At 48.1% G+C, this 24,759-nt stretch overlaps 1 protein-coding gene across 1 annotated transcript in view; it reads right to left on the reverse strand.

Moving 5' to 3' along the window:
• Nucleotides 1–1,149: 1,149 nt before the first annotated feature.
• Nucleotides 1,150–24,759, reverse strand: part of LOC148820358 (adhesion G protein-coupled receptor B1-like) — a 53,371-nt gene continuing 29,761 nt past the window's right edge. The window contains exons 2-8 of the mRNA XM_088932400.1: nt 13,254–14,016; nt 9,268–9,389; nt 9,017–9,080; nt 4,832–4,985; nt 3,721–3,877; nt 2,690–2,778; nt 1,150–1,222 (exon numbers count right to left, since the gene is read on the reverse strand). Of these exons, the coding sequence (XP_088788526.1) occupies nt 1,150–1,222; nt 2,690–2,778; nt 3,721–3,877; nt 4,832–4,985; nt 9,017–9,080; nt 9,268–9,389; nt 13,254–14,001 (1,407 nt within the window). The 5' untranslated portion in view covers nt 14,002–14,016. The remainder of the gene's footprint in view (nt 1,223–2,689; nt 2,779–3,720; nt 3,878–4,831; nt 4,986–9,016; nt 9,081–9,267; nt 9,390–13,253; nt 14,017–24,759) is intronic.

The following is a 24,759-nucleotide window of genomic DNA, read 5'->3' on the forward strand; positions in this document are numbered from 1 at the left end:
CTCCACTCCAGCCCTGTCCCTGGACATATTTAAGCTGCAGATGAACCTGTCAGGATGTGTCTTTGATACCAGAGATACTCGAGGAGCACCTCTCCAGACTCAAACACCCCAGACCAATTTTCCTTCTCAGACACAGCTGGACACAGACGGCTCAGGGAGGATCGCCTCCTCGCCGCACGCGGTGCTGCAGGTTCCGCAGGCTTGACAGGCTGTTTTATTACGGAGGGTTAATGAATCCCAAGGATCCTGGCACATCCCAAAGGAAAGAATAAAATGATAACAGCAACTCAAATTTATTGATGAGTGCTTTTCAAAGAACTGTACAAAAGCACTAAAGAAAAATACTGCCTGGATTCGTTCCAGAAGAAATGAAGAGGATTGCTTCTCTAAAGAAGGGCAGCAGGCACAGGGTATACAGACATGCGCTGCCGCTCACCCCCAGAAAGACTCTCCGTGACCAAGATGGGACATTCCTTAGCTAAGGAGAAAATGGACGTCTTCCATCTGCTTGTGGAGCAATCTGCATTTTTAATTACAATAAAAAAAACCGGCGTGGAAATACAGGATGACAGTGATTTAAAAGAGTTCCAACTTCAACATTGGTTCCTGATGGAGACACTTTCATTTGCATTTAAAAAAAGAAAAAAAAATCAGATTTCCCATCACAGGAAAAAAGATCAGACCGGGGTAGACAGTATAACAAGCAAGTGGCTCTTTAAGGGAGAGAGCGTGGGCGATGAGTGGCACAATCCTGGCTGGCAGGGTGATTGAAGGAAGGGCAAAGGTCAGCAGACCTCTGCTGCAATTAGAGAGACGCTTCCTGCCATTCATCCTTGTTAAATAGCCACTGGGGACAACCCAGAGCCGACGGGGCTCTCAACCCCAGCAGGGCTGGTACGCAGACCTGGAGGGGGTTCGATCTGTCTTACTCCTGCTCCCTGCTCCCCCCCCTGCAGGCTGGAGGATCAGCGGTGCGGGGGGAGGGAGGGGGGCTGGCAGGGCACGCACGAACTTGATCACACGGATCGGATCGGATCGCTCCAATGTAGCTGGTCACAGCACAGTGCGAACCTGGAGCATCAGGACCTCCCCTGCTCCCCTCGTGCAGCTGCCAAAGGCCTGTCTGCGGACACACACAGGGGGCAGAATTCACACCTCGAACTGCCCCGCGGGCGGGAATGAGCTGCCAACCTGCAGCTGGTGTTTCGTTTCGTAGCAGCCCCTGGGTGAAGAGATTGCGAGTTAAATGGACTCTAAACCGATTGAATCAAGTATTAGCCCCCCAGGGTGGCCCTGACCGATCCCAAAAGGTAACCAATGCAAGGCCTGCCACAATCTCAGACCGCTACACCAATGCCCGCCGCGGACAGACTCTGGGCACATGCGATTTTAATCAGCAGAGCTAGCACGCCGCTCAGGGTGAGTGGGAGAGTCTGGGCCTATCATAGCACTCTCTTTCAGCCACAGCCCTCACAGAGATACAGAAGCAAGCAAGCTAGAGCCCGGTATGTTGCCTCTTCTATAAATTCAGTTCACAGCGGCCGTGGTCTTGTCCAGTCTCAAAACTCTCGTTCAGGCTCAGACTCAGCCCTCAGATCAGCGGAGGACACCCAGATGGGCAGGCTGTCCCGTCCAGCGCACATCAAGGCCAATTTTCATCTCAAGAGTAACAAAACCAGATTACGAGGACACATGCCTGGGAGGCTGAAGGGTCTATTAAGTGTCTAAGATACGTGTGCACAAGATGACACAGTGGTTTGTCATCTAAGCACTGCCACTTCCACCTCCAGGGTCCTGGGTTCAAATCTGGTCTGGGGTGGAATTTCTCCCACCACTCAAAGACTTGAACCCCAGCTCATGATTCTGCTCTGTCACTGATGTATGCATACTTTCACTGATGTACGCATACAGTACATACATTGCAGAGAGAAGGCCAGTGCCAACAAGAACAGGATAGTTATATATACAGGCGTAGACAGAAAAGAGGAGGGATGCTTCACTTCTTTAAAACATCTCACGGGAAAGTGCTGAAAACTTCTTTGCTGCCAGATTGAACTTTTCCAAACCTTCCAAAATATCTGCGGAGCGCCTCCTAACGGTGAGTGATCAAACCCATTCTGACCGAGAGTAGAGAGGGGTCTTTACTCTCCATGAGACCCTCATTGAACTCCTTCCTGAGCCTTGTTGGAAATGCACTTCCTCTAAGACAAAACAACAAACACCTCTCAACACCTCCCACGGTGAAAAACCAGCTCCCATCAGCGTGTCCCGGCCTTCTGAAGAAACAGGGATCGACACCCACTTCCTGTTTCTCGCCCAGTGTAGTATCGGCTGTTCCCCTTCCCCTCTGTACCCTAATAATATACTGGGGTGGGTCCTCAAGTCACTGGCTTCGAATTGCTCTTCTGTCTCGTGCAGTAGCCCCAAACAACAGAACCCTTCCCAGAAGCAAAACTTGGCGCTCTATACATTTCCAAGCTACATGGATCACCAGGCTTAGTGAACCAATATCAAATAAGCCAAAGGCAGAAACAACAGCAAAAATAACAACAACACAGCATTATTCCTTTGAAACACAACACACTTCAGCTGCAGTTCAAACTAGGCATTACCACAGCTGAAGTAAGACAGTCAAAACCTGTGTAACACTACACTCCTTTGAGCCATGTTCCCCTGCCTTCTACAGGACCCAGCCTGGAAAAATGACTCATTCCCCCTCTTCAGGTTGTAATTAAACAGGTTTCCAATAGGCCTGCGTGCTGCTTTTGGTACTTGAACCTGAGCGTTAAGTGAGGAAAAGAGAGCAAATTCATTCAATCAGAGAAAGAAAGGCTCAAGAATCGAAAACCCATGCACACTGGAAAATCGCTCGTTAGCGGTGCAGGGGCTTGTCTGCAGTAGAGCTCGGATCCTCTCCGCGGTCAGGAAGGCCTTTCTTGACTTTGAAAACCTGCTCGGTATTATGATAAATAGCACTGTCAATCAGGGAGTGCTCTGGGTAGCAAACAGATTGGGAAAAATCCACTTAATGTCAGAATAAATGAACATAAACGAGCTGCTAAAACTGCACGACCTGAGTGTGAGTCCAACAGATGTGACTGCGGTGAAGGACGCTGCCTGACCTGCTGAGACTTCAGACTGACGGCGGAATTAAAAAATGACTACATTCTGAAAACTGTGCCTGGTATACGATGCAGGGTCTGTATCAGGTAGATTGGCAGGCTTGACGTGTAGATGCCATTGGTGGAAGAAAAATTTTAAAGGAACAAAGTCCAAGAAAACATGCAAGCATTCAGCGTTGAAATCGATTAATCAAAATGTAATGTTGTCCTATTCACCAGGTCCTTTTTTCTTATAATGGACCATGAGATACCATATCCAATTCAGAATAAACCTTTAATCTGCTTTAATTCCAGAAACACTGTACTTTTATATTTGCTTAGCCTTGAAAATAATGAGTTTGTCGCTTTGAAAGGAAAACTCCTACGCACAGGCACTGTGGAATAAGATATTTTCTCAGAGTGGGATTAACATTTATTGTGCTGAACGTTCATCCCTTTTATGTTGTTATTTTAAAATTTGTTTAAAGCATGTACATGGCTTAGGACAAGTGCGCAGCAGTAGTGCTACAGGGAATTAATATGTTGTTACTGTTGTTGATGACAATAACGATCTGAATTTTCAGCACAAGGCAGAGAGATGTGATCTGTAAACCCCCACCGTCTGTGAACACGCGGTGAAGGTGTTCACTCCAGGTCGACAGCGTGGCGGAGGTCTTGGGGACCTGTCCCCAGTGAGTCCAGCAGCCTGCTCCTCAGCCAGGGGGCTTCTCTTCCCAGCACACAGCGTGTGAGTGTGCAGGAAACTCTCTGTCCCTCTGCAGCGTCAGAAACCAAGGACCGTGTAGTGGGGCGGCAGCTGTACAGTAGCCCAGCTGTAGAAATAACGACGCCTGCCGAGCGTGGGGCTATAATCCCAACACTTTGAGAGCAAGGCACGTGGCCAGAAAAAAAGTTCCAGGGCTGCATTCTGCAATATACTTCACCCAGCCCATTGAAAACACTGCAGGGAGGGAGTGTTATTATTTCATAAAATTTTTCATGGATGCACACCGGAATGAGAATGTCAGGCAAAGGACGGAGAAAAATCATGTAATGTTCTCCTGGCACAAAGAAATCTCTGTAGTTTCCACAGAGGAAACATGCTGTTCTGAAGCAGTTTTCGAAGTAATCCCCTTGCAACAGGCACTGTAATCCAATCCCAGCTGCCTACCTTTCAATGTTCAAGCAGAAAAGCTCCTCTCACTCTCAGATGTTCATTTTCTCCCCTTTCCTTGCCCTCTGTTTGCTGTGTTTTGAAATGCAGCTGTGGGCTCTTTTAGGATTTATTAAAAGGCAAGGAGAAACACGAGAGTCTCTCCGCAATGCCCAGACCCGTTTTGCCAGAAGAACCGATCAATAGCCTAGAGGTTTGCAACAGCTCTGAATCTGCAGTTGGCTGCTTGAAATCTTCATTAACTCTGGATGAATTGAATAAAAATGTAAATGTTAAGGCAGCTCCTCTGAGTGCGTGGTCACATATTCCTTGTTTCATCCTACAAATGAAATGGAACATTGCTGTTCATTAAGGAGTGGTGCCGTAACTTTACAGTTTGGAAATTTGTTTCAGGAATAGGAAGTGATTACAGTGTGGAATTGAATATTTCAAGGCACTTTTTGAGGGTTTAGTCAGGTTCTGTCAGGTCGTTAACCTTCCTGTCGAGGTTGGTGCCCTTCGTACCAGTAAAACTGAACCCCCTCTGTAGCACGCCACCGGAGAGACGCCACCGCACAACTCGAAGCAGGGAGCCACAGCGGTGCTGTGCAGGCTGTCCTGGCGTGCAGGCCAGGCCTGAGCGGGCCTGACCGGGACGGGCAGGTGGACGGGGCTGCCCCAGCTCTTACAGTCTCCTGGCCTTGAGGGATCAAAGCCTCTGCACTGGAACCCTGGGAAGGCCGAGGCTTGCGAAAATGAAAGCGCCTCATAAACCCTCTCAGCACTGAGCAGGGTATGGAAGGGACAGCGAGGAAAGGCGACGCCGGGTGAATACTAATCCAGGTTGCCAAGAGCAATCAAAAGCACCAGCACTTTCTTCATCTCGACTCCCTTTGTGAGACTCTCGCCTCCTTTCTCAGCTCCCCTCTCTCCCTCCTTGGCAGACAAGCATTCCCCCGATCAGCTTGGATACTGACGAGAACAAGAAACCTGGTTTTAAATTCCCCGTCAGCTAATGTTCCCCCAGATCAAACAGAGCAGAGCTCTGCAATTTCCACAATACTGTTTGTGCATAATTTACTTCAGGTGCTAATAGCACTAATGGCAAAATGTCAGAGGCCTTAGATCCGGCTTTCCTCGAAAGAGTAGAGACTTTATAGAATTGCCTTGTTTTGCATCTGCATAAAGAGGCTATAGATCACCAGAAAAGCTCTTTGTGTTCTTCATTTGAAGTGAGACTGGATCGTACTGCATATGGGATCCTCCAATGCCTGTTGCCAAAGAACAGAGCCTACGCTCAAAGAAAAATCTTTATTAAAAAAGTCAGTGGAGAGAAGGAGTAGCATTAAAGACGTACATGAAAAAAGTCACGCGTGATATAAAATTTTCAAGAGAGCACTGGGACTACGAGCTGTTCTAGAAATGCTGGTAAAAATTACCTACCTCAGCTGAACAAAATTAACTTTATTACTCATATCATTGCTCTGTGCTGCTTAGAGACGACAAAAAGATGCAAGCTATTTATATGAAAACAATGCACAAATGTGCTCCTGCTTCCATTTCATTGCGTATTCATGCCCGTTGATTGCAGCCATTTCATATTTTTTTACATCAAAAGGGTGGATGTGTAAAATCAGAGAGCGTGTAATTGAGAGAGTGCAGGCTGAGGGCTGCAGCGTGTCAGCTAGGACTGTAAATGAGGATTGATTATTGTTTCTCTTGTTCGGTAGCAATCACAGTGCACAACGCCAGGTGCAAGGCTGGCTCCACAGGCCAGGCTACTGCGTAAACACGCTCAACAACAGGAAAATAATCTCACGGCTGGCCCAGGACGTCTTCCAGACACAACTTCAGTGTCTTTCCAGCGCATCGTGCCGGCATCCAAGAAAAAAGATTTTTTGAACAAAATGATATTTATGCAGGCAGACTCTGAGCTTGGAAACTATTGATTTAGTAAGTGAGCTGATCCCCAAACGTGCTCCTTTTCATTGTTGTACTGGACATCTTCTCAGGACACTGTTCCACAGAGGACCTGCACCTCAGACCCTTCACATACTGTACACTGCGGTGCAACATTGTCGACAATCAATTCATTCACCGCGAACTGAGCCCAACAGCTTAAGTAAACAGCACAGGAGCTGCCCAGCTGACCCACAGGCAGTGGTTCCTCATCAGTGACATCATCTGGCTCAACAGAGTTGTGTTTCTGTACGCAGATGGAAACAGTGCAGAACAAGAGAGAATCTCTAAAAGCTCTACACTGCCGTGTGCATGCAGAAAAATAAATTAGGAAGCAGAAAACTGAAGTCAACCCTCCTACTGCTGCTACAGCCAACCATTTGTCTTGCTCAGACCCTGGGCAGTTAGTACCGTGTGGGTCTCTAGCTGTGATTTATATCCATCCCAGGGTGAACGCCTCTAAACTTGTCTTCTTTATGCACCAGACCCCATTTCATAGCAAAACGGCCACCAACTGCTTAAATTTACGAACTGTTTATCTAAGAGCGCCTTGAACTGTGAAATGGACTGTAAATCACACACGTTGTTCTGGATCTGGGAGTGTGTGTGTCGTAACCACTGTCCCCCAGTACACACTGAACAGACTGACTCACTGGATGGCTTTTAGCTCCTGTCCTTCTTCTCTTCTGCCCTTTGCTATTGTCATCAATCCCTGTGCAGAGAAGTTAATTTGTTTGTTAATTACGCCAGTTTGGGGCACTTTACTTCAAGGTGTAAAGCCCAGCGAAACAAGCAGGTTTAGAAGGCAGTAATATCAGGCACTGGAAAAGCATGGCTTCAGGGCCCTTAGCACTGCTGTCTCACAGCCCCAGGATCCTGGGTCCAATTTATGCCCTCTGTGCCTGTCTGTGTGGAGTCTGCATGCCCCTCGGGTGTCCGCTATGTGCCCTCGTTCCCCTCCGCCTTGCAGGGTGATTGGCTACAGGAAGCCTGGGGTCTCTCCTCCATGAGAAAGGAGGAGACCCCACAGGCAGGAGACCCCACAGCTGGTACTTGAACTCCCAGGTGTCCCACCTACCAGGAGAACCACAACACCTCCCTCTGCACCTCACTGCTCTCTGGGCTTTTGCAAAGCTAAGCAGCACATCGATCAAATCACAGCTTTGAGTCGCCCATTTGCTGCCAAATACCAGCAGCTCAGTGATCAAGGGGTTCCAGGAGGACAGACAAACAAAGACACCCACACTCTTCCTTTGTTTTCCTTGCAATCTCTTCTGGTGTGAATGTAAGGGAAGGATAATGGCCTCAGACGCTGTACGTTGATTTCTCAGCATCTCAGCTTATTCGCTTCTGTATATTAATTAATAAAAAAAAACACTGGTTACGGACAGGCTCCGAAGGGAGTGGCTCACGAGTCTCAGCAAGGCTTCTGTAACTGGTATCTCAAGGGACACTGGCCATCCTGCCTGTCTGGTGGCCGAGCTGATGCCCTCCTGCAGAAAGCAACCCAGAGCTGGGTCACACCAGCATTTCGCCAGCAAGAGAATTTTGTTTGATTGGTTGATGGATGTTTTCCTACCTGAGCCCTTCACAGCAAAGAAAAAAAAACACCCAGCACAAAACAGAGCAGATACAAACTCCTCCTGATACACTAGCTCAGCCATGTGCAGCACACAGGGACTGAAACGCAAGGTCGGGCAGAAGAGGCATGCACTGTTACCACAGGGGCAGAAACAGGGGGCAAATACGGATGGCCCCACAGCTGTGAGAGGGCAGAGGTGCTCTGTTGATACGAGTATGTCAGGGATGTACAACAGCAATAAAAACGGACATAATTTAGAAATAGGAGTAATTAACAAATTAGTGCAGGCGTTTTATCTGTTTTACACCGTTGCTGAGGGGGTGCTCACATCCACCGTAGTAGGTAAAAACTAGTCCAGCTGCCGAGACCAGAACGAAAGGAATGAATAAAAACAGGCTTTTTGCACGAGGCGCTTTAGTCTCCGCACAGCAGCACACAGAGGTCCACACCGGCTCTCCGCTCAACAAGATCCCTCGACACTCTCTGCACATACTGCAGGCAGCCATCCCCCGACAAGCCAGCTCACAGTCAAAGAATGATATTAAAATCTGCAACACCAAAGAAAACGTGGCGGGCGGGAGGAGTGGAAACATCAAGGACAGATACAGTAACTCTGCCCTGCTTAGAAAACTTCAAAGAAAAAGAGCTTTCAAGTGTTTGTGGCTGGTTTGATTTTAGGTCTGTTTAATGCAGTGGAACAAATGCTGACTACAGGGAAATAGATCAGACTACAATTGCAGGGCACTGTCCATCTATTTTGGGTTTTGCCAACTGTTGGTTCTTATATAAGCCAACACCAAGGACTGGGTAGTCATGAAGTTAAAATACTACTATATATTTTGTTGTTTTGCTTCCTCTGTGCAGTTTGTACAAGAGCACTGCATCTGGTAAAGCACAAGAGGGAACTGACTGCTGTGCATCTTCCTCCCATCAATACATCCCAACACAAGGAAGGAAGCAGGAGCTCCTGGGGGACTCAGTGTTCGTCCATCCAGTCCACTCCTGTGTGAACTGTCTTCCTTCACAGGACAGGTGCTGCAGTGGACCAGGACATCGGAAACAGTAACTATACTGTAATTGCAAGTAAGCGAATGAAACATGAGAAAAAAACACGATGGGCAGCAACATGGCCAAGCTCTTGGGGGAGATTGCTTTCATCTCTCGCACTTCGCAGGGCTGAATCAATAGAGGTAATAAAACAACAATTCTCTGCTTGGTTACGTGCGCTCGGAGCTCCCCTGGGGGGCTCGGGACCTCCGCTGTTCCTCACAGCCTCGAGGCAGGACTGGAAAAGAGCAAAGAGCAGAAAAAAAACAGGCCCAACAAGCCATAAGGAAGAAAACCTCCAAAACACCCTGTCACTGCCTCCCCTGCTGAGCCAGCCCACCACAGCCCCCCGCAGAGCAGAGTCACGCAAAGCCACTTCCGGAGTGATTCTCCCAGCCTGGCGTCAGCGCCCTCAGGCTGCGGACCTGATCGTCTGTGAAATCGGCCAGCCTGTGGCACTGACGCACACGGCGCGTTCCCCCCGCTCCGATCTGAGGACACTGCGGCAGACACACTGATGTCCGGAGGAGCCTGGACAGGGCTCGATCTGGACGGCGGCAGTCGTGACACGAGGTGCCCCGAGGAGGAGATGATCTCCGCCTGCAAACCCCCGGCACGCCACCTCTTTCCGCGCGTGGAAGGACGTTTTCTCTTTTCCAGCTTTCACAGTCCAAGTATGACTTCGAAAGGGAATGCGGAAATTATTTTTCCAAAGGTAATAATTGTAACCTGGCAGCTGCTTTTGTAACCCTGTCTTAATACTTATCTGAGCCACCCAGTAGCTACGATCACTCGCAGACACTGTGTTGGCTTGAGAACTACAATTCCCATAGAACCCACTAAGCAACTTGCCGACAGCATCTGCGTCACGAGTCCCTAAACTGCCAGGCTGTGGTGACGTCCTGCAGGCCCCTCTCACTGCTGACAGCTTCACCACTGGTAGTCTGTTTTCCGTGGTGAGTAGGCAGAAGGGATTCACACAGGATCCCCTTTTCAAAGTTTATTTTTTAAAATATTAGAACAAACCATGGGAGGAGACCTGAACCGGGCTGGGCACACCTTTTCCACATACCAGGGCCTTTGGGTTTAACCACTGGATGACCCCACGGCACTCCTGGCAGTCAGCTGATAGCACGCTGATCACACCTACATCAGTGAACTATTGCAAACCAGTGTCCGCCTGTGCAGGAGTTCATGACTGTGTGCATGTGCATACCACAGTACATGGCTGTAGAGACAGCGCACCTGCACGGCTTCAGGCCCAGGAACCCCTGACCAGGCCTACAGACAGAGCTGGGGGGCTGCAGCCAGGACCCCCAGCGATCCTCCAGGGGCTGAAGCCCCGGCACATGGGAAGCGCATCAAGTGAATTAATGGTGGATGAAATGAATTAAAGAGAGTAGTCCCGTGAAAACAGAGCTCTTGGAAATTAGCTGGGTCTGCGCGCTAAATACACACAGCGCCAGTTCCCACGGCCCAGGGCTTATCGTGCCACGGTCCATCACCTGGGAGCCACGAGGAACAAGTCCAGAGGGAGGCTCAAGGCAGGCAGAAGACAGAAGCAATGAAGAGAAAGAATAGGGAGGCTTAAAAACCACTCTGTCTCAGGGTCTCAGCAGACAGGGGGTGCTCGGTGTCATAGAAGCAGCGGAACCGGATCAGACCCCCTGTGGGGTATTTTCATTGTGGTGGGAAGTAAAGAACAGATGTATCATGTTTGTGTCATCCCACCATGCAAAGGAATTCCTGCCGGATCGCAGGCGCTGTGTGGCAGCCTGAACTCAAGCTAATATTTAGCGCAGTGAAGAGGCTGCTGACCTGCAGACTTGATGTCTTGCACAAAGAGCGGGCTTCAATCAGGCCTAATCAATTCGGTCCGGCTGGACCCGTATAAATCCAGCCGTGTTCATTAAAAACCGAGGTCCCCAAGGGTTAACTGTAACAATTCATCTTGGTGCCCTGCCATTAAACCAGCACAAGAAGGCTGGTTTGCATCTGCATAGCCGATGAGTGGAATTAATCTCCACCGTCACCCTCTGGATTCCAGCCATCTCTCTTAACCTTTCTGCTCCATCTTCTCCCTGACAGGTGATGGAGGGGAGTTGTCCGAGGGAGGGAACCACCCTTTTCCAATAAATAACAAAACTCCCTGCGGGACAGTGGTCTGAAAACACGGCGCTCGACTGGGGTCTTTCCCCGATCGGTGACGCGTTCCCATCCAGCTGTGCGTCAAGCGTCATGAAGCTGAACCGAAAACATGAAAAAACTTGAAAAGCACTCGATAGAATCAAGCATCTGAGTAAAAAAATAATACAATTTAATACAAGCTTAATACAATTTGTGTGTATTTGTTTCTTTCATTTCAATCAGAACAGCAGGAACACATGTAATATAGATTAATTCAAATGAAGGCTAACATGGCTGTAGGCTGTTGATAAGAGGACCTGACTAAACCAGTCTCGATGGCACAGGGGACAAGGCCAGCGACCATCAATGAAGTCAGCCTTTTAAAGGGTTACGAGTGCTTAACCCAGCTGGGACACATCGCCCAGGCTGAAGCATATCCAATAGCTAGCTCTCGCCCACGTGCCCCCTGCTCTGGGCTTTCAAGCACAAATTTCGGCCCTCGGCAAGGATCTCATCCAGACTCCAGTCCACCCACCACAAAGAATCTCCAGGAAGAGAAGTAAAAAGCAAACACCCCTGGCTATCTGAATGACGGGAAGATCCACCCGCCCTCACCGAGAAAGACAAACAGTTCCACTCTCACTTTGTTAAATACAAATAATAAAAAAACAAGTGCTGGAAATCATGCTGCATCCAGAGGTCTCACACAAAACCGAAAGCACATTTTCTGTAGAAGGTGTCTCAAAGCTGGATCAAACAACTGAACACCTTCATTCACACACATGGCGATTCTCACAGAACAGCTAGCATGTCTTCAGACTCCACCACGATACCTCAGTAATCAGTAGTACAGCAGGGAGCAAGTTGTGAGTTCAGTCCTTTCTCTCACGGACAGAGTGAAACACAGACCAGAAGACAAGTAGAACACAGCACCATTTAAAACTGATGGTGGTATGTCATTATGGAAGGGGATTAGAGGGGACTGGAACAAGATACCCACGCATGTTTTTAAAGACGATGCCCTAGCTTCTTTCCAAAAATTGACAGCTGAGATATGGGAATCGGTGAGCTCCTGACTACAAAATTGGCTAGTTGGGATGAATGGCCTACTCTCGTTTGTAACTCTTCCAATGTTTCCTCCCAGCTAGCAGAGGCTTCCCAAAGCTTTGCAGCACAGAAAAACACCAATTGGATTTATTTTTGCTGCATACAGTTCTCTTCTTGATTCCACAGAAAACTCTGCACTAATTGAATTTCAAAGATTTTCATGGACACCTACCAACCTCTCAGATCACGCTTAAAAAGCCATGAAGATAGCGCTCCTCCACGCAGTCTGAAAAATGACAAGCACAAAGAACAAATCTAATCTGATAGAACAATTTTCACACCTCAGCTGCAAGAAAAATAAAAGCTGCCTCTCCTCCTATCCATCTGTCTATCTATTAATCTAATCAAGGGCTTCCAGCTCAGCTGTGCAGAGGGCGACCCTGCAGCAGTGAGAGCTCTCCCTCTAGCAGGACGCCACCACCTCCCTGCAGGAACGAAGCCTGTTTTCAACTTGCTTGACCCTGGTGTGAGATTGGAGCCCACAGGCAGGTCCAAAGCCACACCTGTGTGAAAACCTGATGGTGAAGTCAGCATGCACACTGGAGCTGCAGAAGTTCCGGATGATTTAAAAAAGCTTCACGTGGCTATAGCAGGGTGTCACAGCACTTAGGAAGATTCCTGGATTGATCACCTATCTTGAGTTAATTGGGAGGTATTTTTGGAGTAAATCACACGTGTTAACTGGATATTTCACATACATTTGAGCCAACAAATTAGAAAGCTTTCCGAGCACCAGTGATACATGGGCATCACGCTGGGTTCTTAAAGGTTTGCTAACATGCTTATTAGTTGTTTTAGACTCTTAAGCTTTCAGATAACCTGGAAATCAGCTGAACAGCAGGGAAGGGCTGATGAAAAGTGGGTAAACAGTGTGAACTGAGAGACGGTTCTCCTCCTTCTTGGCATTGTAAATAGCTGATTCTCGCTGCTAAAAATACCTGTCTCCACTCTGCAAGCAGGGCTGCAACGTCTTCAGCACACCGGTACTGCTACAGAGTTTAAATTCAAGACACAGCCTTGAAACTCCCCTGCACGTGCAAAGACAATGCAATGAAGTGACCAGCCACAGTCACTTAATTTCTCAGCTCCTCCGGAAAGACAGCCTCGCTCTGTTTTTGAGAACACAGGCTCCTGCACTAATGCACAGCAGCCCCAGAGCTCATCTGCCTGGGCTTACCTTGCCGGACGTCTCTGGGAGCGATGGCGATGGCATTCTTGGAATGCAGCTGGGTGACGCAGCAGTCGCTGCTGGGCGGAGACAGGATGACGTTGGAGACGGTCTCGTTCTGCGGCGTGGCGGGCCGCAGGGGTGGCGGCGGGGCGGCGTCCGGGCAGATGCAGCCCGTCTGGGTGACCCCACAGCGCTCGCTGCTGCCGCTGGAGCGCAGGCACTCCTCGAACCAGCGGCACAGCACCCCGCAGGTGAAGTGGCTGGAGTTCTCATTGTTGATGAGCAGCACCTCCACCAGGTGGAAGTCCAGCGCCTCCCGGGGTGGGGGCTGCGCGGCCCGCGGCTCGGCCGTCAGGCACAGCTGCACGAAGTTCTTGTCGAACTGCAGGAAGGCGAAGGGCCCGCGCGCCTGGCACAGCTCCACCCCCTCGTAGGCGATGTCGTCCAGCTGCGTGCAGGTCTGGTTGGAGAGGTAATGGTCCAGCGGCAGCACCATGGGGGAGAAGCGGCGGCAGGCCAGCTCCTGGCGGTTGAACTTCAGGTAGAGCGAGTACTTGGTGGGGTCGGGGTTCTCCAGCGTCCAGGAGCAGCCCGCCGCCAGCCGCGGGAAGAGGTCCTTGACCGAGAAGGAGCCGTACAGCACCCCGGCCACCAACGACGAGCACGCGGTGCTCTGACCGAGCAGCTCCGAGCCCGCAGCCAGCGCAAGAAGAGACGACAGCACAGACAGAAAGAGGTGACGAGCAGTGTTCATCCTATGTCATTTGTCCTGCGGAGGAAAGGGGAGAGGAAAGTATGAGATGGGCAGTGCCAAGAGATCCTCCAAGGAGGTGCGTCTGCATGGGCTGCAGTTTCTCGGCTCACTCTCTCGGGGGTCCGCCGAGTCCAGGGCCCGTCCAGGTGACTCGCCGCCGCCGCTCTGCACAACAGGGGAGGGGGGAGAGACTGCTTCGCCAATCGAACTGCAGAGGCCAGACAGCACGAGCCCAGAGTGAAGCGAAGCTAAGCTAAGACATCAGGGTTAACATCTCAGGCAGCTCTGCGGGACCTTTCATTCATCAGAGCAAAACATTTCATATTAATAGAAGCAGTGAAGTTAGACACAGCCGAATAAAGATGTGAGATCAGTCATAATGGACACGTTGGCACAAACAAGTCTAAGTTGGCACTCCATTTCATTGACAAATTAATACTTGGTCGCTTACCAGAGGGCTATAATGGACCGGATGCTCTCCTCTCTCTTGTAACCATTTTCATGGTCTTAAAATCATTAATACAGATAAAACCTAGTTCACCTGCTTTATTCCTATATGGAATAATCAAATTATGATGTATAACTTTTTATAAGAAAAATATTCAGTTAAATGTGTAAACCAAATTTCAAATCACACATTAGCACTGAGAGCAGCACCAGCTTAGCCAATGGACTTCCTTGATCCTGTCTTGCTGAATAAACATGATTTTTTAAAGTATGTGTGCTTGGTACTGTATAGAGGTGCAAAGAGAATGAACATATACATCTCAGGATTTGTAAGATTAAAGATGAGGAAATCTTAAATTCCAGCAATCTCTCTTCTGGTAGCTAGGGAAAAGGGAGCAGTTATTTTTGGATCCCAGTGTTATATAAAACCCACTGTCCTGCCTGTGCTCCTGACCCTACTGACGCCACAGACCTTCACAGACCACAGACAGTCAGTCCAGACTCAACAGAGCTCCACTCTTCAAACACACTGCAGGCTGAGAGATCTGACTGCGAACAAGCAGCAATCACAGGATGGCCAGCATCTACACCTGGGCTGTCCAGAAGGGCAGGTGTGTCTGTGCAGGGGGTCCAGTCCAGGCGGACCCGTGCTACAGGTAGGTCTCTTTAAGTAGTCTTCTCTTTTAGCAGAAGCATCTAAAGAGCTGGGACAAGCTGTTCAAATTGTGTAGTTACGTCAGGATCCTGCTGGTTTAGCTCATTAAGATCTGAATGGGAATGAAAATCCGGAGAGACACCAGCGATCTAGAACCAGGACTGGACACCCCTGGCCTCCCCAGCAGTGGGCTGGGAGGAGCTCTGCACACTCAACACTGCTACAGCACAGATACAACTTTAAAAGCGGTCAACTGGCTCTTTCCTCCACAGCTCCACTGCTTTTCTGTTTTCCCAAATGGTGTCCTAATTAAGCACAACCACAGCAATGTGAAACAGAGAGTGTTAAAAAAGCATGGCCCTTTCCTCGTCGTCTGAAAGCTAATTTTTTAAAAGATCAGATCCAATTGATGTCCACAGATCTTTGCACGACTGCCGCAAGGTAACTTCAAACATATCCTTCGCCCTCCTTCACTTTAATGTAATCAACCTCTGAAACGGCACTGTACATCTTAAAAAAGAAAATAAAATGAGTAGGACTCTTTCTTTTCTTATTCAAATAGAATTCAATTCTGTTATTCATTTGTTAAGCTACCCAATTCAATATGTCTTTATTCCCTCTGGCATTTGGCAATTTTTTTTTCAGAAAGCTGAATTAAAAAAACAACATTTTCCTAATATCTCTATGGGTTTTTTTCACAGGTATGACAATAAGCAACTTTAAAACCTACGCCACTTTCCGCATCTGAATTACGCCTTTTCAATTTCAGAGTGCAATTCAGTCACCGTTTGCTTGGGAGAACCACATTAAAATAGAAGTGTGTGCAGCATCCTGTATGGGAATTGTGATTCTGAGTCATCTTCCAGAACGAGCATGGGAGACAAAATACACACGTCTGCAAAGGTCCTGCTTACTGAAGGAATTAATATTGGGCCTCTCCGCCTCCTTATTTCAGCTGATTGAACTGGGCGGTTTATTAAAAGCATCCAAGGACGCAGCAGTGAGGACATCTTAAAGTGACACGTGACTTCTCATCAGCTCGTTCACAGCAAGCACGCGGCCCCTCTTAGCTTGTTAAATGTTATTTTGGTCCTGCACAGAAAAATAAATGAGGAGGTCTAACGCTGGGATATAGTTGCTTCAGTATGAGAGTAAAGTCACTATACTGCTCCTCCGTTCTCTTCTCACATTTACCGTTTTTATCGCCCCTCCAGCCTCAGGCGTGTACCCAGCGTGACCTCAAGGTGTGCTGTGGGGAAGTGGGCTGAAGATTCAAACAAGCGAAGACTCTTTCTCGGAGGCTGGAGACACGGGTCTCTCGCTGTGCGCCAGGGAGTCTCTGGACTGCTGTTGCACCTGGGGTCCCAGCGGCCAGACCCGGTCACGCAAATCGTATTTATTTTTGCTTAATTAAAACATTCTGTATGTATTGTACTGCTTGCTTGCAATGGTTATGTGTTTTTCTAAAGCCGATTGAGATTTTGCTCAAAGTGAAGAGGACAGGCATGAAACTGACTTTGACTGGCTGATTTTACAGGAAGATGCAGTTTAAAGCACAAGTGGTCTGGACCAGCCTCCCCCTGACAGATACCAGCGGGCTACTCTGCAACAAGCCCGTGTAATTAAACACACAGAAGACTCCATCTACAGTGAGCAATTGCTCAAGAATGCAATTAAACATGTATGACAGGCTGAATAACATTCCCCCAGCAAATAATAATGGCAACGTCTATTCACTTTCTCCTGGGTTAAACAGGCTGGCCTTCGAATACTTGTTTCTGACAAGACCGATGCCCATCTATCACTCAGAAACGCAGCTGTGAGCTCTGAGAATTGATGGGGTTTATGTGTCTGACTGCCTAATTGCCTGTGTCCAGCTATTCCAAACTTCACAAGCCTAATTTGCATATGCTCCAGGGTCGCACGCACCCATTTCTGCAATTAGACATATTTCTGTCTGCTTTGCTGCGTGGGTTATTAGACTTACTGCACTTCTTTCATCGTGTGTTTATTAATTACGGCTCTAGGCTAATTATCCGTTGAGATAGAACAATTGCATTTAACTGGGTTAATCCCTGGAGCCACACAGGGCAAAAGAGCGATTTGTGCACAGTTGGGGACAAGGTCGCTGCTGAACTGAGAACAGAGAATCACAACCCTGAGCCAGTTTGCCCAAACTGTCAGACAGATCTGCTGGACAGATACACCCAGTTCTCATCAGTCCTGAAAGCGACTGGGTTGTGTAACTGCAGGGCTTCGTAGTAAAGGATCTGCTGGGCACTGCGGTCCACATGTAGCCCCTCTACTGCTCTCCATCACCGTGCTTCAGTACAGCCAGACCCTTAATCGTGCTACTGATCCTGCTATCCTGTTACCAATCCCTGGTGGCTTTTTGTCCAGATCTGCCTCAGGAAAAGGATTCCACGATAGCCTGGATGGGAACCAGGTGGGCAGTTTTCCTAAAGGCGACTGTTTCAAGTTTCAACAGTTTTTCTACCTGAGGAAAAGTTACTTGCTGGCTCAGTCCCGCGTCCTCTGTGTGAATCTTCACAGTGCCAGGCTTCCTCTTAGCCTTGCTCATATTGTGTGATTAACAAAGTGTTTCATCTTACTTCACTGCAGCCCTTCTTCACCAGACACTTTCAACCCGGATCGTTACAGCAGAGGAATAAACAACAGTGCCCCGAATTGTTGTGTGCATTACAGCTGTGGAGTACAGTACAAACAAAACATGAGTGATTGCGCTTTGACAGATGCGATGCTGAGATTCGCTCTTGTTTTATTGATGTGTAGCTCATTTTACAGCAATTTTCTTAAAGGCTGAGTTGAGAGTGTGGTTGGAGCGGGCGGCTCAGCGAGGAAGCACCAGGGGACTGAGCTGCTGTGTGCCGGGGCTCAGCGGCACCTCTGCAAGAACAGACGAGCGCTAGCGAGGAAACACACAGACATCAGAACCACACTCATGCCAGTACTTCCTTTACTGTTGTTTCATGATTTATTTTTACACTTGTTTCCTTTCCTTATATAGCAATAAAAGCACTGGGGCCAGATTACGTCCTTGTTCACTCACCTACCCACCCATGTCTTTATCTGCCATTCAGCACCTCATTTTCATTTCAGGAAATAACGACAAGGCCAGTGGGAATCTGTGTCACGCCCTCTGCAGCCAGAGGGCGCTCCTTCTGTCCTGTCTCTCATTTCCGGTCCTCTGCTGTCCTTCCGGTGTTTCTCTCTCTCTGGGGCTATATATTTCCGGGTCTTTCAGTCTGCCTTGACTCAGCATTGACGTTCGGATGTCCTGAAACCTGCCTAGCACCAGGTTGCCCCACGTCCGCTACCTGAGGGCATAGGTTTCTATACGGCATTCCCTGAACAGCTGAGCCCGGGCTAACCCCCGTCTCGCCGCTACGCACACGGTTTTTTCGCTCTCCTGCCATTCTACGGTTCGTCCTCTCCGACATCCGTGACAGTCTGGAGGCTCTGCTACAATCGCTGCAGACGTTCTTTCAGAGCTGCAGTCTAAACGCAGTGAGCGACGATGGAGGGAATAGACAGACACACCAGCCCAGCACTGGGACTTCCACCCAGAGCCGAGTGCAGAGTCTTTCTGTTCTCCCTCTTCTGTTGCTCATCTGAATCCAGTCTTCAGCTGTGCATGACCCCCCCCCCCTGGCCCCAGCTCCAGCCCACACCACACCGCAGGTATGAGCAGCGCGGCCCACGAGCCTCCGCTGCACTGGGAAGACTGGAAATGTCAGGAGAGGTCTGCTCTCTGCCAGCGATGTTGAAAGAGTGCGAAGACCTTTCTGAAGGAAATGCTAATGGACCTGCAGAAAAGGCCGTCTTCCCCCTGTAGCGGAGCTTGAATATTAATTGCAGCGACCTGCTTGTTTGTCTTCCTGTTTTTTCCCTGGATTTCAGCAACGGGACTCAGCTTAGGTAAGCCTGCCGTGGGTGTTTTAATGCACACATTTTATTTGCTGCCTGCGAAGCCCTTTCTTTGCCTACAGTCAATTTACTTAAATAAAGAGCCTGTCCTCGGCCTCCCCCACCATAACCACACCCACAGCAACAGAATTAGCTCTCTTCCTCCACTGCTCAAAGAGCACCTGTTGGGCTTCTTGAACGGCCCATTTCATGTTGGAACAATCACTTCTGTGAGGGACTATTAAGAACAATTACAACCTATTACATGCAGGCTTGCTTCGGCTCTCTGTAACAGAGCAGCGACAAAAAACAAATAGTAAGAGAGCTGCCAAAGAAATCAGGAAACTCTGCAACTTGTAGAGTCATGTGATAACAAATTAAATCTTGACTAGTTATGCACAGAACAAAAAAAAAAGAATTGATACCATTTTATTCAGTTGTATCTCCAACTGTGGAGACCTGGCGATTTTAAATTGCGAATTGAAGAAAGGTGCATTTGGAAAGCGTTGGAGAGCACGTGGTAGCTAGTGTGCAGGAACCGGATTCAATCTTGCCCCTGTGAAAGGGGCGGAGCTGAAAAAACACAGATCTGCATATCTAGGAAATGTTCACACTCCTACGGATTAAAGAGAAAACTGTCTGGAACCCTGCTGCATCTGTGACAGATCAGTATTTATTTCACAGTGTTGCAAAATGAGTAACGGCAGTAATTCCTGTTACTACAGAGGCAATGCAACCACATATGATCCTACAGAGGCTACGCTATCTTTTTTCTTATAACAGTGTCTACTAAACATTCCCAAAGTGAGATTCTCATCGTAAAACACCCATGAGCAGTTTAAAAACTAAAGTTGGCACCAGGTCCACGCCTCGCATGACAGTGCCGCGCGTTTCTTTCAAGGCATGACAAGGGCACGATGCAGACCAGGCTGTCCAAAACCAGCGCGCTTTGTGGTCACCCCTTCCTCGGTGCCAGCGAGGACCCAGCATTCCTCTCGTACTCCCCACAACACCTCGATTCGCAGACGAACCAAAAAAGTGGCGGGGCGACTTGCACACCGCGCTGACCTTGCTCAGCGCTGGAAACAGAGGATGGGTATCATCTTAATTTAATGGAAATTAGTCAGGGATAATTTAAAATATGCATCCTGCGCCGCGGAATATCTGCCGTGCTAATCCATCTCCGTGCAAACTTAATTCCACCTTCGGGGAACATTAAAATCTTTACGCACCAGTAATTCAATATGATTTATCGACTTACTTGGAATTAACCACCCCTATGCTAAAGCTCCTTTAATATTCTTTATTGGCTGAATGGATACATGTACATATATAAATTATTCCTCATCATTCTCGAACGTTTATATATACCTATCTGCGGTGCGTAAAGGAGCAAGAGGTTAATTCCTCGCTCGGAATGAAACGGAGTGAAATATTTCAGGGGTGCGGAGCCGTGAGGGGGAAAGCGGGGACAGGAGGGGAAGATGAAAGGACAGAAGGACGGGGATTTGTCGACCTCTGAGCTCTGGAGGAGGGGGTTGTACCAGGTCCAAGGATAAATCTGTCTCTCCAGCACCAGAGCCTTTCGATCCAGGAAGGTGTGAGCAATCGTGGCCGGGATAAGTGACGTGGGGGAAGAGTGCCTCACTGCTGGCCAATCTTCCCTCTTCACCGATGTAGAGGGCCGGACACTTCCTGTGTGAAATAGCCACACAGGTCTGATGCCCTGTGGGGGACCAGGCCAGAGGGGATTAGATAGAGTTTTGCAAGAGAAGCAGCAGTATGTGACACCATGAAATGCCTGTCGTGGACATGAGCCTAGACGAGGGAGAAGAGAATGGAGGACAAGGCCAGTGGCTGGCGGTACTGAGATGATTGTTGAGTCTGGCAAACAGGTTCCAGTTGAGGGTCATCCTGTTAAACAAGCCTTCTTATGCCCCTGGGAATGGCAAGGGTGCTGGGTTAGGAAGGGAGGAATGTGGTGCAGGAAACGGGATTTTCCCCTGGGCTTGTCACAGCCGGGGGTGTATTTCAGCTTGGGCGAGGCCCCCTCAAAGACTGGTCTGTCCTGTCAATGAAACAAAAGACTGCATTTTGAAGGTCTGATCTTGTAAGTGAGCTTTACTGTTGCGTAAAATGATTAAATCTAAACCATGAACCGTGAGAAAGGTATTTTTCGGCGTAGAATTAACTGCTGCTTGTACATTTGCAGCTCACACAGGGACACGGCTCCTGGCTATGGCATCCCCACAGCATGTGTGCAGGGGTCCAGGACTACAGCAGTAAAACCGGCACGGAGCTCCGGCCGCTGCAACAGGAGAGGAATCTTACCCAGGGGTGAGGGAGGGGGAATTTGGAGGATCCCTCTAAAATGCACTGTTATGGATACAGGTATATTCTGATGAGTGAATCTATTTCAGACTTCTCCAGGAATTTTATTTTAGCAGCAGGTATTGACCCACTGCGTCCTCTGAGTTTATCGCCCATTGTCTTCAGACTTCACCTGCACTCATTCTCTCCTTCCCCTCAGCTCCATCTCCTCACAGGCACAGAGCTCACCGAGGAGAGGGTGAAATGAATCAGCTCAGAGAAACCAATTACTGGCTAACATTAGGGCAAAATTAGAGTGCAGACATAGATTGCAGAATTTATCCCTGGTTCTGAGAGAAATGAAATGCAATAAAGCTTAAATGGATCTTTTCGTAAAAGGCTGTAGCTGCAGATTCCCTTGACGTCACAAGCTTGCTCACTACCCTCTCCTCTAACTGCACGCTCACCTCCATCATCCAGCCAGGGATTTTATCAGCAAACAACTTATAGCCCCTTTCCAAATTGGTTAGCGTTATCTTTAAAAATAATAATAAAAAAAAGCTCTTAGCAGGACCATCATTAGCCTTTACAGAGGCCAAGAGCAGTTTACATGCCAGCAGCCCATTTCTGGAGCCCTTTGATTGGAAATACAAGCTGTCCTCTGTCCCTCACTCAGCTGGGGGCTGCTGACGATGAGCCACGCTGAGCTTCTGGGGAAGGAACCCCCTTATTCTAGGAAAGCAGCACTGTGCAAATTTTAAACAACTTGCAACAGGAAAATGAATGCCATTAAAAAGGACTTGTAAGAAGGCAAGCAACGTCTTTATGTTTTATTGAAAAGAGCGAACTCCAAATCATACCTCCCCTACAACCGTGCTTTTCCTCTAGACGTCTAGACGTAAACATTTACCCACCGATGCCATTATTAAGGGTTCGGTTCTCACAAAGGCAGTATCATCGCTGCAGCAAAATCAAACACTTGTTCAGATGTGCTTTAATTAAACAGGCAGACCAGCACTAGCGTTTATTGGCCCCTGCATGCCCACTCCAGCCAGAGGAGTGTACAGACTCTCACTGCACAGCTATCCACAGCGCACACAATGCCTGGATGGGTTTTGAAAAGCTCACCTTTACCAATGCTGTGCTAACACCATATTGTTTTTAGTAGACACAAAGCTCAAGCATTAGAAATGGCCTCTCCTCCTTCTATCTTGCACTCCGTCTCTGCTAAAGCAGCTCTTTGATGTGCTGCCAGAATTTTTCTTCACTCTTTCTCTTTTTTCTGGAGCAATCCAAAGTCTTAAAGTTGAGTTGCTTCAGCTGAAATGTGCGGAGCTGACTGTGCAGCTCTTTCTGTTTGATCTGCTCTGAGCAAGACAAGACATCAAATCGATAGCATCCTTATTCCATCTCTGCATCTACGCTGGGCAGATCTAGTCATTCATCTCATTTAATTTTTTTTTATATTTGATTTCATTTATTTAGCTTTAAATCTCCAACCGCAAAATGTATCTTTTCATTTTTTCTTCTCAAGAGGAAGTTAAAAGCAGGAGTGCAGCAGCACAAAGAATTTGTTGCTAAAATAATAACTAATAAGAAAGCATCAAATCTGTGTAAAGATTTCTTTCCTACCCAAACTGCGAATTAGTTTCATTGCCTCCTGCTTTGCTTTTTTGAAGGTCAGTCAGCAGGGTCTTCATGCACTGACAGCCATGCTGTAAGACATCCCAGCCAGCAGGGGTCTCTGCAACATATTGCGAAGCCTACACAGTGCATGGATACAAAGCTCCTGCCCTGAGTCATAGTGCAGGGTATCCCACCAGCTCGCAAAAAGAAACTACGGACATAAAACTGGAAATAAAAAGCAGGAAGTGGCTGCTTAGTAGAAAGACTTGGGTGTTAATGCAGACACCTTTTCATCTTACAAAGTGCAGAACCAAGAAAAAAGGGAAAGAGTCTCAGGATATATGGTTGAGTGTGGCACAGAAAACAAGAACTATTATTTCATATGCTATAATGAAAAAATGTTCTCTCATTTTGAATATTCAATATATTGAATTTTGGTCACCATCATACCAAAAGGATATTGGTGTCACTCCAGAGAATAGTGACCAGGCGCATCCTCCGATTGAAAGGAATGCTCTGCACCGACAGCCTGAAAGAACTACAGCAAACCCTTTTAGTCTGAAACAGAGAAGACTATGAGGGCACCCAACATGACATTATGTTGGATTTAATGAACCAGCGCAGCCACCCGAATCCTGACAGTGCCACAGATGTGGTCTGGAGACCTTGTGACCTTCTCTACCTGCTCACACCCTGAGGACCGAACATTGACAATGACAACGCACACTGCACACACTGCTGCAGGCGCCAGCATCTTAAACACAAGAAGTGAGCTGAACCTTAGCTACCATTTCCTAGTGGAAGAGTTGGAAGAGAAATAATGGACGATCAAGGGCATATTTTACACTTCAACTGCTACACACAATAATGCGCTCCAGATAAAGTGTTTGTCTATGTCTGTCACTGCTTAACAAGTACAGTAAGTCATCTAAATCAGGGGGTACATGGGAGAGAGAACCGATATATTTTGTGTCATTGGGAAAGGAAGACTGCGGGTTTCGAGAAAGTGTGGTAAATACCCAGCCTGCCAGTCAGGGCTCTGCACGGTTCTTCCAGGTTGTTCCATAAGACACCCTTCATTGCTTGATCTGAAATCATAGGTGAGATTCCTAACAGGACACTACGTGACAGGTAGCTGTAGCAGGTGGACCAGTAAGTGGCACTCCTCCCTGTGGCCCACTATTTCCAGTCCAAGTGCTGTAGGTGGAGCCATGCTTCAGATGGTAAACTGAGGCACTGACTACTTAGTGATTAAAGATCTGGCATTGTTCGTAGGGGAGCAGTCTGGATTCCCTGAAGCTCCTCCTGGTGCAGCAGTTTCTCCCCCCCCCGATCTGCTGTGCAGTGTGGCTGCGCCTCAGTGGTAGTGAGGTGATGTGGAGTGTGTAGTGATCCTCTGGGATGAAAAGCGATATATTAATCCAATAATTACTTTAAAACAGCAAGAGGATTTGCAAGCACCCAGGTGTTGTTAACTCGAATGGAAAACGGCTGAAGAATCTGGCTGATAAGTGGCCTCAGGAAAGGGGACAAAATCATTAAGTTTAACAGCGGTTACGGTATAACGTGTTTTGACAACTTCTCAGACTCCTTGACTCTGTACCGACAGTTTCTAACAATGAAGTTCCTATCCTCCTGGGGCGTCCGACTAGTTGCCAAGTGCTGAGCCTCGGACTGACAGCTTTTTGAAGAGCTTCTAACAACGCCTGTTAGATTTGTGCCTTTCACTGTTATTTGCAGCCCTTCCCTTTGCTGCAATGTTACAAGCAACACAGTCAACCCGTTCACCCCAG

The sequence above is a fragment of the Atractosteus spatula genome, chromosome 14 (genome assembly GCF_055471065.1).
Source record: "Atractosteus spatula isolate fAtrSpa1 chromosome 14, fAtrSpa1.hap1, whole genome shotgun sequence".
In the NCBI taxonomy this organism is placed as follows: domain Eukaryota; kingdom Metazoa; phylum Chordata; class Actinopteri; order Semionotiformes; family Lepisosteidae; genus Atractosteus; species Atractosteus spatula.